This window comes from Aplidium turbinatum, chromosome 11, assembly GCF_918807975.1.
Source record: "Aplidium turbinatum chromosome 11, kaAplTurb1.1, whole genome shotgun sequence".
NCBI lineage: Eukaryota > Metazoa > Chordata > Ascidiacea > Aplousobranchia > Polyclinidae > Aplidium > Aplidium turbinatum.
In genome coordinates, this window is record NC_137482.1 from 12,040,435 (window position 1) to 12,054,926 (window position 14,492).

The window sequence follows — 14,492 nt, forward strand, 5'->3', positions numbered from 1 at the left end:
TAACAAAGTGTGAAATTTTTGTTTAAAATATTTAGGGGTGGGGAAGGAATGGAGCAAGGTTCATTGTTCAGGGTTCAAGCAAAAAGGAGTGAATAGTAATAAGTCCTTTACATTTGCGACAAAATCTCGAGAGCAATCGTTGAATTTCCCGGATATGTTGGATACGACATCATAATGCCTGGCCAGTGGCCAACACAGATTTTGAAGTTAAGGTTCAGTTGTCAAGCAAAAATAGTTTACGCTCAGCCAAAGCAGCACCAGTTTTCAAGTTGAAACTATCAAAATAATCAAAACCTGTACAACCTTTGGAGAATTTGATGATGATTTTATTGCTCTCCAAGCTGGTTGTTATCGCATGGTATCCCACGGTGTTCTTGCAGTTGACGACAAAGTGCAAATTGAAAGACGAACTGCTTGAAGTCAGCTTCAATTTAGATAAGGATTTAAACTATTTGGTTAACTAGACGGATTCAAACTTAGTTTTAAGCCAAGTTGCGTAACATCTGATTACAGTGTACCTAGATCTTTTTAACGTTAACTGTAGTAGCTAAACATTGAGAACTTTGCTCAATTCTATCTGTTAAACCTGCTATAATAACAATTGTTGAACGCTCTGTGAAAACGTGGAGATATTGTCGTTTCAAGTAGTCTGGATAAATTTTTCTATCAAGTATAGCAATCTGTTTCTGTACAAACACTCACTATCTTTAATGTCTACGACAAAACTTTCTTGAACAAACATATTATGTAAAAAATCCGAGTCACGGTAAAAATCAAACAAAACAAGAGAACGCGTAGAAACAATGCATGCAAACACTCTAGTCAAAGATGGGAGGCTTCTCTCCATGCAATTCGGCGATATGACGAAGGACATCTTTTTTTGTTATTAATCCAAGCAATCGTCTGTACGAAAATAAAGCATCTGTTATTATTTTTATCATCAATATCTTCCTTTGGATTAAAAAACTATTTGCAAATGTTTATTACAAATCAGTTGCTAGTATTTCATCATATAACAGCGTACGTAGTGTTGCAATTAGCGCAGTAATGATCTAATCCTTATTTTCTTAAAATTCTTTTTTTCATATTTGTTTCCAACATTTTTTCCTGATTTTGATGAAAGAAAGTTCGATTGTGCTCATTGAAAGCAGCTGCAAAATTTCTTACAAAAGTCAAGAAATTCTGTTCGAGATTAAAACAAAAAATAAAGGCAATTACTTACCCATTGTGAGTAACTAAAATTTGTCGGACGCCAAGTTTTGCAAACAAGTCAATGACTATGTCTAAGGGAGTGTGATCAGTTACTGTGATTGGACCAAGATCAACAATGTCAAAAAGCTGAACTGGCATGGGATTTCTTGTTGATTCTGGAGCAGATGGCTCATGTGTAAAATAGACTTTAGAATTGCTAGCAACATTGTCACTTTTGGATCTGGCGTTAGCTGAAAAAGAATTGTTGTAGAATAGTGAAAATAGTGCGGAAGCTACCTTACAAACTAACATTAGTCTACGTCAGTCGTGACAATACAAAACTTAAATAATGTGAATAATTTTTCATAATATTGTAAACTATTTTTTAGCATTTTTTCTAAATAGTTTTGTGATGATTTTAATCTAGAACGCATTTCCGATTGATCAATTACCTAAAGCTATTATCAAATCTCTTCTGTATAGATATCCGACCAGTCTTTCCGAATCACTTGATGTAACGACGGGAAATCCTTTAAACTGTGTAGTTTTGATTAATGCGTCCAGATCTTTTACAGTCATATCTTCTTGTGAAACAACTTTCAAAGGAGGATCGTCCGCTTTCGGTCGCATCATTGAATAAGCTAAGATCCAAAACATACTTGTTAGCCTATGTAGAGGTAGACGGACTTGTCAACAGTAGCCTACAATAACCATACAATTACGGTTTAATTTTAATCGATACTCCATCGCAATGTTTTAGCTTAATGACTTATTTGTTTGATCCAGTAATGTCCAATCCACAAAGCAGGGAGTCACAAAGTTTATGACTAGCCATGGTAAAGATTATTCTGAAACATGTAGTCTACGACAATGATGGTACCCATAATGTATCAGATAGAACAAACAATTGGCTACATACAGTCATACACCCGTACCTAAAGTTGCATGAGTAAGTTCTTCTTCATTTGATAAGTAAGGATATCCATTCAAGCGAATGTGGCCGGCGTATATGCCTTCTCTGCTCAAAGCATCACCGACCCACTTACTGAACATCGCAGCAAGCATGAGAGGAACTATGTAGGACAGGCCTCCGGTAAGCTCGTATACAACCACAACCAGTGATATTGTCATTCGCGTCACACCTCCTATAAAAAAATAATGATAAAAAATAAATATAAATTAAAAAGATTTTTTGTCATTAATGACAATTTCATACAGCACTTTCGAAACCTTTATCTTTACCTAGCATAGCTGCCGCTCCAACCATTGCATAAAGACCAGGTGTAATGCAGCTGTGTTCACTGTATCGGCAACTGTTTTCCCACAAAAAGCAATTTGGGTAAGTGTAGACCAACTGCTCAATTCCTGTTCCTAGCAGTCGTCCCATAAGTGCTCCTATGCCCAAACTAGGAATGAACAACCCAGTGGGAATCTGTTGATTAAAGGCATACTAAATGAAATCTTCAAACCCGAATTAAGCATTGAAATGTGTAAACTGAACATTCAAGAATACATTTCAAAAAAAATTACCGAAAAAAAAATGTTTTCGATGGCGCTGGCAAGGTCCAAAGTCCAATGTGTCATTCATTTTTAATTTTTTCAAAATGACCAAAAAGTAGGAACACTGCTCGAGAATACGTCACTATCGACAGCAATAACAAAAGCCACGATAATTGTCCTGATGAACACAAAAGCCACGTTACCTCATCTGATGTTTTAACATCAGATCTAATGTTTTAAGCAAACTGTCATGATGTTTTGATGTACATACATACATAGCCTACAGTTAAATCGCCCGCAGTAACAACTATTGCTCGATCAGCTGATTGCCAGTCTACAGTGAGTAGTGACGTAGACTGTACAGTTGCACGCTTCGCTGCTCACGCCGGCCCATTCCCGTTTTGAAAGCTCTGACAAAAGCACGCGCGGAATGCTGATCAGACCGCAAAGGGGCAAAATTTTATTGAAAATCGTTTTATGGTAGCAAGTTAAACACAAAGAACGTGTACAATCGCCAAGTCAGGTTTTTTATTTAGTATCACTTTAACCCTCTGTCTACCGAAAAAAAAATGCAAGTTTTACCGTTGGACCCCAAATTTCAAAGTAGGCTACTTGTTTTGGACAAAAAAAATCAGCTCCGATGATGAAATTAAAGCTCAATAAGAAAGGACGTAACAGACTTCAAAAATCATAACTTATAAAAACTGTAGAAAAACCAAAAATAGTCGAAACTTAACAAACAAGTCATACAGTAGCCCATGCACAAAACAAAATGATACGGAATTGGTATATTTTTGAGCGGTGGTCAAACTATTGAGAGATTTGGCTGAAAAATGCATATTAGGCCTACATATTAGTTCACAAGAAATATTGTGAGTTTGTATATTATCGCATTCATTGCAAATGATTTGCGAATGCTCTTGGCAAACGTTGAGTTTGCAAGTAGTACAGCATTGTCTGCATTTTAGGTGTTTGTGTCTTTCGCAAAGATAGCATCTAGCCTTCTTTGATTTTGGCGCCTGATCTTCAACAGCTGTTTCTTTTATTTTGTTGCGGATTTTGATGTCTTGTTGATATTGAAGGCGAAGCCGGTAATCCAGCAAGCTCTTTTCCTAGTTGGATCTAAAATTTTCTTCTCTTTCATACTGAATGTTGTGCTGCTATTTTCGCTTGCAATTGATGCCATATCACAAAGCATTGACAGTGCGAGTGACATCGATTGTATTCTAAAATAGAGTTATCGGCAATCTTCTCGTTATTCTTTTGAAAGTGCATTTCCTAACCATAGTGTCCACTCCTCTTTTTGTGCTGTTGCAATACAAGATTACTTCGAACGCAGCAGTCTTGGGGTCCATTGGACCCCACGGTACAAGATGCTATTATTTTTTCTATACTACCAACTTTTGTTTGAGATCAATAATTATTATATTGTCCTAAAGATCAAGCAAAGCTGTGAAAAGTCAAGGTAGATCAATATCGCATCTGCTATATGTCCTGAGAAATCGCAGAGCGAAATTTGTTTTAGGGTCCATTGGACCCCACGGTAGACAGAGGGATAATCACAATATTCGATAGGCTAAACTATTGCTTAAAACAAAGTTAAAATATTTACACTGCAAAAACATGTTTTTTTACGAAAACTTTGTTAAAATATCAAATTTTATCCTTGTCCACCTCAATCACTTTTATCTAAATTTATTGAGAAACTTCGATGATTTTTTGTACAGGACATTTTGTTTATTTTTGGAGATTAGAACTATTCCTTTGGAGAACAGTTTCACATCAGTAGCTCAGGCTACTGTATGCTGTTGTATGCTGATGTGTTTTGAAAATTGCTTTTTGTGATGTTCGCATACCTTGAGTCCGAAAGTAAAAACTGTGATGACACATTTGAAAAGGAAAGCAAGTACAAGCTGGCCGGCCGCAGTTTTTAAACCATCTCCGAGTTCACCAATCATTTGCACTTTATTGGATGAAGGGTCTCCACTAGAAAAATTTTGTGCCTGCAATGTAAAGCAAGTACACAGTATTAAAAAATATGCATTTAATGATGTTAACCTTTCTAGCTATTTGAGTAGTTGGCGAAATGCACAGCTTTGATTACATAGGTAGGCTAAAACTCTCAACATCTATCAAAAGTGATCGTTTTTGTTGTTTCACAGGATATTTCATAGCCTAACTTTGGAGTAGTTCACTGCAAGTTTTATTGCTTTTGCGCTTTCAAACGAAACTTCTAGAATCTAGAGTAGGCAAGAAAACAGTGTGCGAGCCATGCCCTCACAGTGCTCACACATCTCAGATCTCACCAACAGTTTTTATTAAGTCCGTCAAAATCTTTCCTAAAACACGATAATAAACCATCAAGTCATGATCTTGAACTTTATACTTCATGGTCAGCCACGAAATGGCAGACTTATTTTACACATTTAACGCGCGATATTTTGAGACAGATTGTAAACTAATTTGTAACGCGAATGCAGCATATAACGATGTCATTGTTCAATAATCTAATGGCTAACTCTACTGTCAAAAATGGCGAAAGAAAAACCTCAAAAATGCTTTAGTTGCGTCAGGATATGATCAACTGCCATTGCTGAGCATCTACTGCTGCATGTGCAGGAAAACTAACAACTCAAGCAAGTTTTACAGCAACTTTCTTGCTAGACATATAGTTTTTTGAGACGCTCTCATTAAAGAAATGATAATATTATGGTCCGCTATAGACTTTGGCTTTGACTAGTTAGTAAGGCGATGTGAAATTTGAATGGACAAAATCGAATTATCACACAGGGTGACTACTGTTGTGTAGAGTATTTTTGTGAAGTTTTATGCAATAAAATCCAGTATCCGTAAACATGTAAGCGTTTTAAGGTTAGTATTTTCTAATTCTTGCAAGGTGATTCCACAAAAAATACTATCACAACGCATCAATCCACGTGATCCAGATGGCGCGCTCTGAATGGCTAGTTAGGGAAAACGCGTTGTGTGCCGCACACACGCGAGCGCGAGCGATTGCTGTCTGCTGCTGAGAGATTTATAACTTGAGATGCTGAATTGCTGATTATACATTATTGAAGATAAGGCTGCAAAATTCAGATAAGAAGTTGTGTTCAGCCGAAATGTTTGCTATGATTTTATGCTTGGTTGTTAAATAATCATTCAGGCTTCGGTTCAAAGTTAGTTTAGGCTAGGTTTTCCAAATTGTGTAAAGTAGGCCTAAGAGGCAGTGTCTGTAATTATCAGGTCTTCTGGAATAAGAACTGCTTATTCAGGTGAAGTTGCTGTTTGTGGTTGTGTATTTTTTATACGTAGCTTTGAGAATGACACTAATAAAGTTCATAGTATTACGGAAGGCTCAGACAACTAAGTTTTCAGCACTTAAATTCTTAGTTCTGTGTACCGTACTGTAAGTGGGCTATGTTTTTTTTCTTCAAAAAAATACATTAATCTCTTCACATATTATCTTTAGTTCATAAAGCTGACCTTGTTGTGGGTAGCATTGTTAACTGTTTAATCATGCCTAAAAGTTCTAAAAAGAGAGTAAGAAGCATGGAAAGCTCTTCTGTCATTGGACCCTCCAAGGAGCTTCCCACTGCTGATTTACCAACACTACGATATGTTCTTGCATTCTGTACTTTGTTAAAGGTGATACTCATTACTCAAGTACTTTATGACTGCAAGTTTTTCTCTGACTGGTTTTAATTAAGCTTGGTAGTGACATAAAACATAGACCAACTCGTATATCTTCGTATGGATGAAGGGTAGTTGTTAAAAATACTAACATATAGCTTGCATGAATGAACAGTACACGTAGGCTACAATAACCAACTAGAAGACACTTTTCAAAACCTTAATGTGTTGAAATAATTAATGCACGTTTACAGAGACAGAGCACTCATAAGGAATTAATTTTTCAGGAAGCTGGAAAAAAGCTAACTATTCTCTTTTCAAATGAAGATCGCATTCCTAAAACAATTGAGGTTTCTCCTCTCCCAACGTTATCGTAGAGTAGAAGCACCGTTATACCAAATTGGGACTCTTGACAAAAGGACAACGAAAACGCTTCAAAAGAGAGTTAACAAAAAGGTAAGTTCTTACATACGGTATCTTTTCAAACTTTTTTGTCTAGTAATTTTCTATGAAATGTAAGGCTTTTATAAGTATATTCTTTGATAACAGGGTCATGCATAGACATGTCCCATGTTGTGTACTAGGGTTGGTTTGTTGTTATATTTGTTGAATGGAGCCATATGAGAAGGAGAATGGGTTACTGCCAATTCTACAACCCCACTTCACCATTGCAGATGTAGTTCAACCAACTCTAGATAGTAGGTGGTTTAAGGATTTTTCGATTTCCTAAAGCATTTCCTCGTGGGAAAGTGATTCAGATGTTCTGATTTCTATGTCTGTAAAGGCAGGCTTGTGCTTTCACTAAAGCTAGTCGTGCTATGGCGAGAAGATTTTTCTTGACTATCACTGATTTTTACTGCCATTTGTCCGAAAGAGTATTAATTGTTATGTTTGGCATATATTGTTTTTCGTTGTGACAGTCAGAAATAAAAACAAACTGAACTGATTTACATGGATTATTTTGTGTTCTTTACATTTATCAATCACACAAAAAACTTGTTTTTCAAGAGCCTCAAACAACAGCGAGGAGATGATTTCGCTGCAGCAAAAGAAGTCACAAGTGATAGAGGAAGAGAACTGGAAAAAACAGCAGTTTTCTGCAGCAATTGATGAAGAAATTGACTCTCCTTTCGAACCAGCTGCACTTGGTACATCTGAATGTGACAATGCCCGGTATTCAGTGATGATCCTGCTCTGCGATCTTTTTCTGTGAACATGTTAGAAAATATTCGCAAAGGCAGTAACTCTTGTGATGTTTCTGTCCGCACTTTTTCCAAACCAAAATTAAATTTGGATGCCAACTCACTGTTCTCTTTGATTGGGACCATGCCACGCTTACTGAGTCTATCCTTACTTCACACTTGACCATGGATGAACTAAAGGGTTTGATAAACACAAAGTTTGAATACCCTCATTTTCCTGCCCATACTCAGGCTGTGCGGGCAGTGCGGCGTCTCATTTGGGAAGTCACTAACGACTGTGGAAGTATTGCTGGCCATCAACAACGGGATGGTTTCATTCGGGCGAGAATTGCTTCGCGTAGGGTCTTGCCGAAAGCAGACACGAAATCTGACTTTCTTTCATTGGCTGCAGTATAATGTTTTGATATTCACCACTGTTTCTTGTTCATTGTCTTTATTCTTCATTCGTTTGTGCACGTTTTACAAGCACATATAAAGTTGGTTGGTTGATGTGTAAGCTACCATTGGAGAGTTGCAGTTACTATATCTGTCAAAAAACAAATGTAAATCGGCGAAAACAATCGAATATTAATGCAGTGCGTTGTGTGATTATGTAATACATATTACTACAACAAAACCAAAGTGTCATCTTATGCACAGTGCGTTCCTACTCTTGCCATGGAAGTGAAAAAGGCTTTAATATCATCAGTTTTTGCTGACCAAGCAAAAATAGGGTTGCCAGGTGATTGTTTAATATCTTACCGTACACCACCAGCCTTTACCTAAAAGGGCAACTAGCAGTCGCATCATATGTAATTGTTGTTGTGGTTGTTAAAGTTGGAAATTTTTACAATTTAAAAAAGATAAACAAAGTTTTTTCTTCAAAAAAATTTGTACCTGGCAACTCTGTGCTGGCAAGAAATGCCAAGGACAAAATCGACTACATGTTTAAGGTTACTGAATATTTTTGCGTGAAATTTTACAGAAATATTCTACATAGCAATAGTCACCCTGTGTGATAATTCGATTTTTGATTTTTTTAAATTTTTTGATTTTCACATCGCCTTACTAGTTAGTCCTTAGCAATGGCTGGGAGTAAACTGTTAGTTACTTACAACCATATGATAGTCACATAAATCTCCTTGTAGTTTAGGTCCACATTCTTGTACAAGTTTGTTGATCATCGTTGTTGCGTCCATTCTTGTGTATGGGTTATGAAATGCTATTGCAGTCGTTATCAAAGTTATGACCATAACTTCAAGAATCGGGTGATGGCGAAGCTTGACCATAAATAGCAACAAAAAATGTTTATAGAAACGATGCTTTAATAAACGAAGGCAAATTTCAATGCAATTGTTTCATGCAATAAGTTGCTTTTTGATTAGTTTTAACAGTGGCAATTTTTGATATCAAACGAGTGCACAATGAAACAAAACATTCATTTACTCACTTTTGTCGTTTTTCTAATTTTGCACCACCACAAATTTGCACGAACAAAAGCAGCTCCCAGAGCTCCGCCTAAAATTCCAAGTAAGCCAAATGGAATCAGCTCAAACATCAACCAAGGTCTGTCATAGGTAACGTAAAACAGAACAAAATTTTCTGTATTGCTCCCATACGGATTAAGTGATCTCAACACAAACGCAGCCACCATCGCACAGAAAAAGGATCTCCATAAAGTTTTCATTGGAAAGTAGTAGCTCACCTAAGCGCATGGAAATTTATAGTAGCCTAGCCCAGGCTACAGGTCAGTAGGTCTACAACGTTTTCGTTTGTAAATGGAATTTTCAACAAAATTTCTGATTTCATATTCATTTTAACCATTTGGACACAGAGAAGAATGTTAATTTTTCTGCTAACCTTTTTCAGAAACAAAGAAGTTGTTATTGTGGCTTATTTCGTCCAATAGAGATTTTTTCTCATAAATGTAGACTAATGAAGAGTGGAATCAACAAACAATTTTGTAGTCAATGTCGTGCTACTCAATGCTACATTATAGCAAAACAGCGTTTATGTTTGTAAATGTAGTCTGTAACTTGAGAAGCGCTCGTCAATCCTGGATCTGCTTTGTTTTGGTTAAGTTTTAGTTGTCCAATTCACAATATTTTTTTTTCTGTTAAAAAACCATTGGCCTGAAAGTTCCCAAAAAATTGCAATATTTGTGTTAGATTTAGAATTCAGCAATCTTTGAAAATTGGAATTCGAGGTCACAAGGTTGAAGTTTCAAACGAAGTTCCGCCAAGACTTCATTGAAAAATCATCAAAAATAATATCTTACATGCAACAAAAAGTCAAAAACAAAACATTCAAGCGCGTTGTTTTAAACGTCATAACAAGCGTGATAAAATTAACCTTACACATGTTACAAATTAAACATTTAGTGGACACTTTTCAAGAAAGTTGTAACGTTGTAAAGATCCTTGTGCAGGCCAAACTGCCTCCACAAACTATTTTATTCTGTAAAGGTGAGTCCATACTTGCATTGAAGCATCGGGAGATGAGAAGATAAGGTTCTCATTATACTAAGCCTTCAGCACTAACAGGAGTAGTGTGGCCAGTTCCTTTCTCTCGGCCGCCTTACCTTCAACAACTAACCCCACCCAATTTATTATTTTCTGGGTATCGGCGAGCAGTGTTTTTCGACAACCAGCCGAAGCATGGAGTCGAACCTTGATTGGAAAGCGAGCGCTTTACTGGCTGTGCCCTCCTACCACCCATTCTAACGTTACGTGAGGTATATTCAGTAATTAGGCCTACTGTAATGCAAAATTATTAATTAGGTTATATGCACAAGCGATATACGCTAACAGCATTAATTCGATTACTTACTTCCTCTAGACTGAAAAGCACTCCTCCAACAGGAACTCCAAATGCCACTGATACGCCAGCTGCGGCGGCTGCAGACAAAACTTCCCGCTTATTGGCTTCATTCTGCCCATACTTTGGAAACAAATGTGCAAAGACGTTTCCACAGCATGAAGAAATATGAACCAACGGTCCTTCCTTTCCAAGACTGAGATTAGATGAAACGGCGAGAGAAGCAGTGATGCATTTTATCACTAATACCATTTTACCAAGGAAACCGCGGATGATAAATCCTCCTAAAATGGTCTTGACCTAGCAAACAAGCAAAACCGTAAGTGGAAGCTATAGCCTAAGTGTTGCTGGTTCAATTCTTGGGGTGTGCAAATGTACATTTTGAGCAATGCATTTTAAGGACAGCTCTCCATTCAGCGGCACGTAGTGGATAGAGTAATTCACAGACAACAGCAAGCAGAAACTTTGCTATACGCCAAACTCTGCTATCGGGCCTGCGTCAGAGGTTCAAAACCTAGTCTGTAGCCTACAAGTAGACCTATGCGTCACTGCCAAAATTGAGCTTGCAAAGAAGGTGTTTCCGTTCGAGGATAAAGAATCTCTCAACTACAATCAATTTTTTTGCTAAACATTTCTACTACGCCTAATGAACAAATCTCGATAACATGATCTTGTATGGTATTTGCTTACCTCGGGGATTCCAGAACCGGCGGCTTGAGGTGCCAAGCAATAAACAAGAATGGCCGCAGTGGTAGAAAAACACAAAGCAATCACAACATACATGATGTATTGAACAGCATAATCCGATATGTTTGCCTGCAAACATCATGTAGAGTTGTAGACTGTAGACAAATGAGATGTCGCTGCAAGTGAATGTCTGTTGGATCAAAGAGACCGACTAAGACCTAGTTTAAACAAGTGGCTACCGCGAATTCATAACAGTTAAGAGATGTTGCAACTCAGTTTCAGTTGGACCTCGTTTTAGTTAACAACTTTTTAACTTACGTTTAACAATTTATCCCAACTTCGCCAACTTGTGCAATTCAGGTCGTCTCCGTAACCATCTACCTCTTGAAAGTGTGAACAGCAAGACTCTCTATGTAGCCAAAATTTAGAAGTGCAAATTCCAAATTTCAGGTCTATCAACCACTTGGCTGAAGTGTCAATAAATCCAGCACATGTCCCTGCAAAGTTTAAAGGTATTTCCTCAAATGTGATAAAATAGCAAACAGGCTATAAATAAAATGTTTTAGGCCTACTTGCGGAATATTGATATTTTTAAAGACATTTATGACTTGTAATGTTGAAATTATTATACAAGAGGTAAATGTGACAAACAAGGTGTGAACCTACCATTTTAAATGAAAGGCAAAACCTTTATCAATTTCTCTAAAAATGAATATTACGCGCTTATTGGGTAGTCGGTTTGTAGCCTAAATGGCACGAGTATTTATAGCCTATAGTGCATAGTTACCTGCGGCCAATCCTATCAGCAACAAGATCAACCAAACGATACAAGCATCCTGAAGTCTTTTCAGTTTGGCAATTATCGATCTGCTGGCAGAACTGTTGTAAATTTGCCTGAACCGCAGTCGGTTCAAGGTTGTTTCTCTCAGCCAGTCGATAGTATGATAATTTTCGTATCTTTCAGTTGTTTCTACTTCTTTTAGTTTTGCTTTCTTTTCGGGTGCAGAACTTCGATCCCAAGAAAACGAACCTATTTTAATAAAACAACAGTTGTCTTTTCTTTCTACAGTTAGATTGGCTCATTCAACACAATAGGCTACATTACAAACAAATCTAAACTGGGCTCTTTACAGTATATTTAAAAATAGTGATAAAGGTAATATAACCCAAGAAAACAACCGCGCGCCCAGCAAGCTGGTGCTAGAGAGAAGCCCAAGCACGTATCCATAGGATTCACTGCCTGGTATGATATATTCAAGAAAAATGTACGACGAGTTTAAATTACTTCAAGTTAACATGCTGTCTGTCACGATTTCGAACATTAGATTCTCTTCTGCACAACTTTATAACAGGCATAGTAAAATCTTTAGTAGTTCAGTTTAAGGATACAGCAGTTAAGTTCAGAAAGAAACCAACAATAGTGTTTTTAGGCTGCTAAGAAACAAATAAATTTAGTTTATGAGCAGTAGTTACAATCAGTAGCGTAGCCAGGAATTTTGAAAGGGAGGGGTTTTGACGACCGGCGGGCGAAGCCCGTCGTCGTCTTCGCCAAAAGCGACACCCAGCGGCGGGGGGTCTGGGGGGCCTCCCCCAGACAATTTTGAAAAATTACTTTGAATTTGATGCATTCTGAGAGCATGTTCAACAAAAATTTGGGTATGAATATTACTGTAAAATGGTGCTGTCCGGTGGCATAGCAAAAGGATAAGATCATGTTTTCTTGGGCATTTTTCGGTAATAAAGCTAAGTCTCTGTGTTTTCTTGTTGCTAATTCTTGGCTGAGATATTTGAATGTTTGGTATTGGCAAAACTCGTTCTTTTAGTGCAGTTTTGTTTAAAATTAGGCAAACTTTGTTTTACAGACATACAGACTGAAAGTATCATTCTCAATATCGTGACGTCACACGCGTACCAAAGGGGGGGGGGGAGTTGTAACCCCCAAACCCCCCCCTTGGTTACGTCACTGGTTACAATATTATAAACAATATCATTATATATGACAACATTAAAAGATTATTGTTGGTTTCTTTCTGAATTTAACTGTTGTATCCTTAAACTGAACTACTGAAGATTTTACTATTTCTGTTATAAAGTTGTGCTGAAGAGAATTTCATATTCGAAATCGCGATACACAACATAACTTGATGTAATTTGAACTCGTCGTACATTTTTCTTTCTATTCACCTGATTTTTTCCAACTTCTACGCAATGGCAATCTTTCTTCTTTTTCTGTTGTAGGAAACGAGACTTTGCGTTTTATAGATGTTTCACTGGCCATGAAGACGGTTTTATGCTTTGATAGCGCTCACCTTTTTGTAAAAACATTGACTACCATATTAGTAAACCCAATTTGTTTTCCAAACCTGCTGCTATTTCAAATACGGTAAACAAAAAGCATGCAGCTCACACAATAGTTTTTGTTAATAAAATAACACTTATAGGTTTCAAGATTTCAATATGACTATTTAATGACATTATAAGCTGGCTTTATTTAACAGTCGTAGGCCTATAACTTTAATTATTTACAGGTTTTTGACAAGTTGAAAGGAACAATTTCAGCTTGACCAGCTCATCAAACAATAGTTTATCAAAACAAACTATTAAGTTTTATTTCATATCATTTGTATTTAGTTTTTAATTCATGATTTCTTGAAACTAGGTTTTATCAAAGAGAAACGAATTAGCCTATTATCAAACATGAAATAGTTTTTGTTCTAGAATTAAGCAAAATATTTCGGTTAACGTCTTTGTTCTTTCGATAAAATGTCGTTGGGAAAATTGTCTCCGATGAACTGTGGTTCGATAAGCTGTCGCAATAATCGAAAACAAACTAAAAATATAATTATTTTTCTCACTTTGGTTCCGCTGGCTATAGCCTACCGTGTAATCACTGCGCCTTTGGCAATTCTGTTCACGAGTGTAATGAAATGCCTCAGTACCACAACAGTGTGTTGAATAAAACCGGAAACATAATACAGTTTTCATACAAGTTTATTGTTGTAGCGTAAAATCCAATTGTTTGTATATTGTAATTCAATCCGCGTGTTTTGTTTACCTTTTGGTAATGTCAAGCAGGACAAATTAAGTCCAATTTTCGTAGGCTATGGCCCAAAATAGCTTTCCTTAAGAGTACCGTAGTAAATTTCTTTGTTTTATTAACCTCCAGATAAAAAGAGAAATCATATTCGTATTTTCACGAAGGCAGCCTACTATGAGAACATCTCAATTGATGACCTTCACTGCAGTGTCGGTCTTAGTAGAGCTAAAATGTTCTTCTTTGTTTGAGTTTCGGAGTCGCCGATTTATCTTTTTGCTGCGTATAGGTGTATGCAACCAGGGCCGTAGGCTATATCTTTCTGTTGTGTATAACAACTAGGACCGTATTAACCGCCCATTGTACTTTCCGGGCGGGGGCACGGGTGTTTTAAAGGCCCACTCATTTCAATTTGTTTATTTGTTTGGCTATTTAAAATAAAAAAATGATGT

General features: G+C 36.9%; 1 protein-coding gene across 2 annotated transcripts; it reads right to left on the reverse strand.

Moving 5' to 3' along the window:
• Window positions 1–429: 429 nt before the first annotated feature.
• Window positions 430–13,366, reverse strand: LOC145780099 (H(+)/Cl(-) exchange transporter 5-like). 2 transcript variants are annotated; one of them, XM_082591814.1, is made up of 13 exons: window positions 13,191–13,366; window positions 11,794–12,036; window positions 11,325–11,503; window positions 11,010–11,135; window positions 10,332–10,619; window positions 8,953–9,207; window positions 8,618–8,782; window positions 4,548–4,694; window positions 2,434–2,623; window positions 2,127–2,336; window positions 1,644–1,832; window positions 1,223–1,442; window positions 430–903 (listed from the first exon to the last, which is right to left on the reverse strand). In XM_082591814.1, exons 1-13 carry the CDS (start codon window positions 13,282–13,284, stop codon window positions 819–821), a joined length of 2,391 nt encoding a protein of 796 aa, XP_082447940.1. In that variant the 5' UTR covers window positions 13,285–13,366; the 3' UTR covers window positions 430–818. The 2 variants fall into 2 exon arrangements, with proteins under 2 accessions (XP_082447940.1, XP_082447941.1); XM_082591815.1 differs by having other exon boundaries at window positions 4,548–4,672; window positions 8,614–8,782.
• Window positions 13,367–14,492: the final 1,126 nt, after the last annotated feature.

What these genes read in the sequence shown, in the direction of transcription:
- LOC145780099 (XM_082591814.1), bottom strand. Translation starts at nt 13,284, where the DNA reads ATGGCCAGTGAAACATCTATAAAACGCAAAGTCTCGTTTCCTACAACA. An exon ending in GCTGATAGGATTGGCCGCAG is followed by an intron (nt 11,504 to 11,793) that starts GTAACTATGCAC and finishes TAAACTTTGCAG; the next exon opens with GGACATGTGCTGGATTTATT. An exon ending in AGATTTGATAATAGCTTTAG is followed by an intron (nt 1,443 to 1,643) that starts GTAATTGATCAA and finishes ATTCTTTTTCAG; the next exon opens with CTAACGCCAGATCCAAAAGT.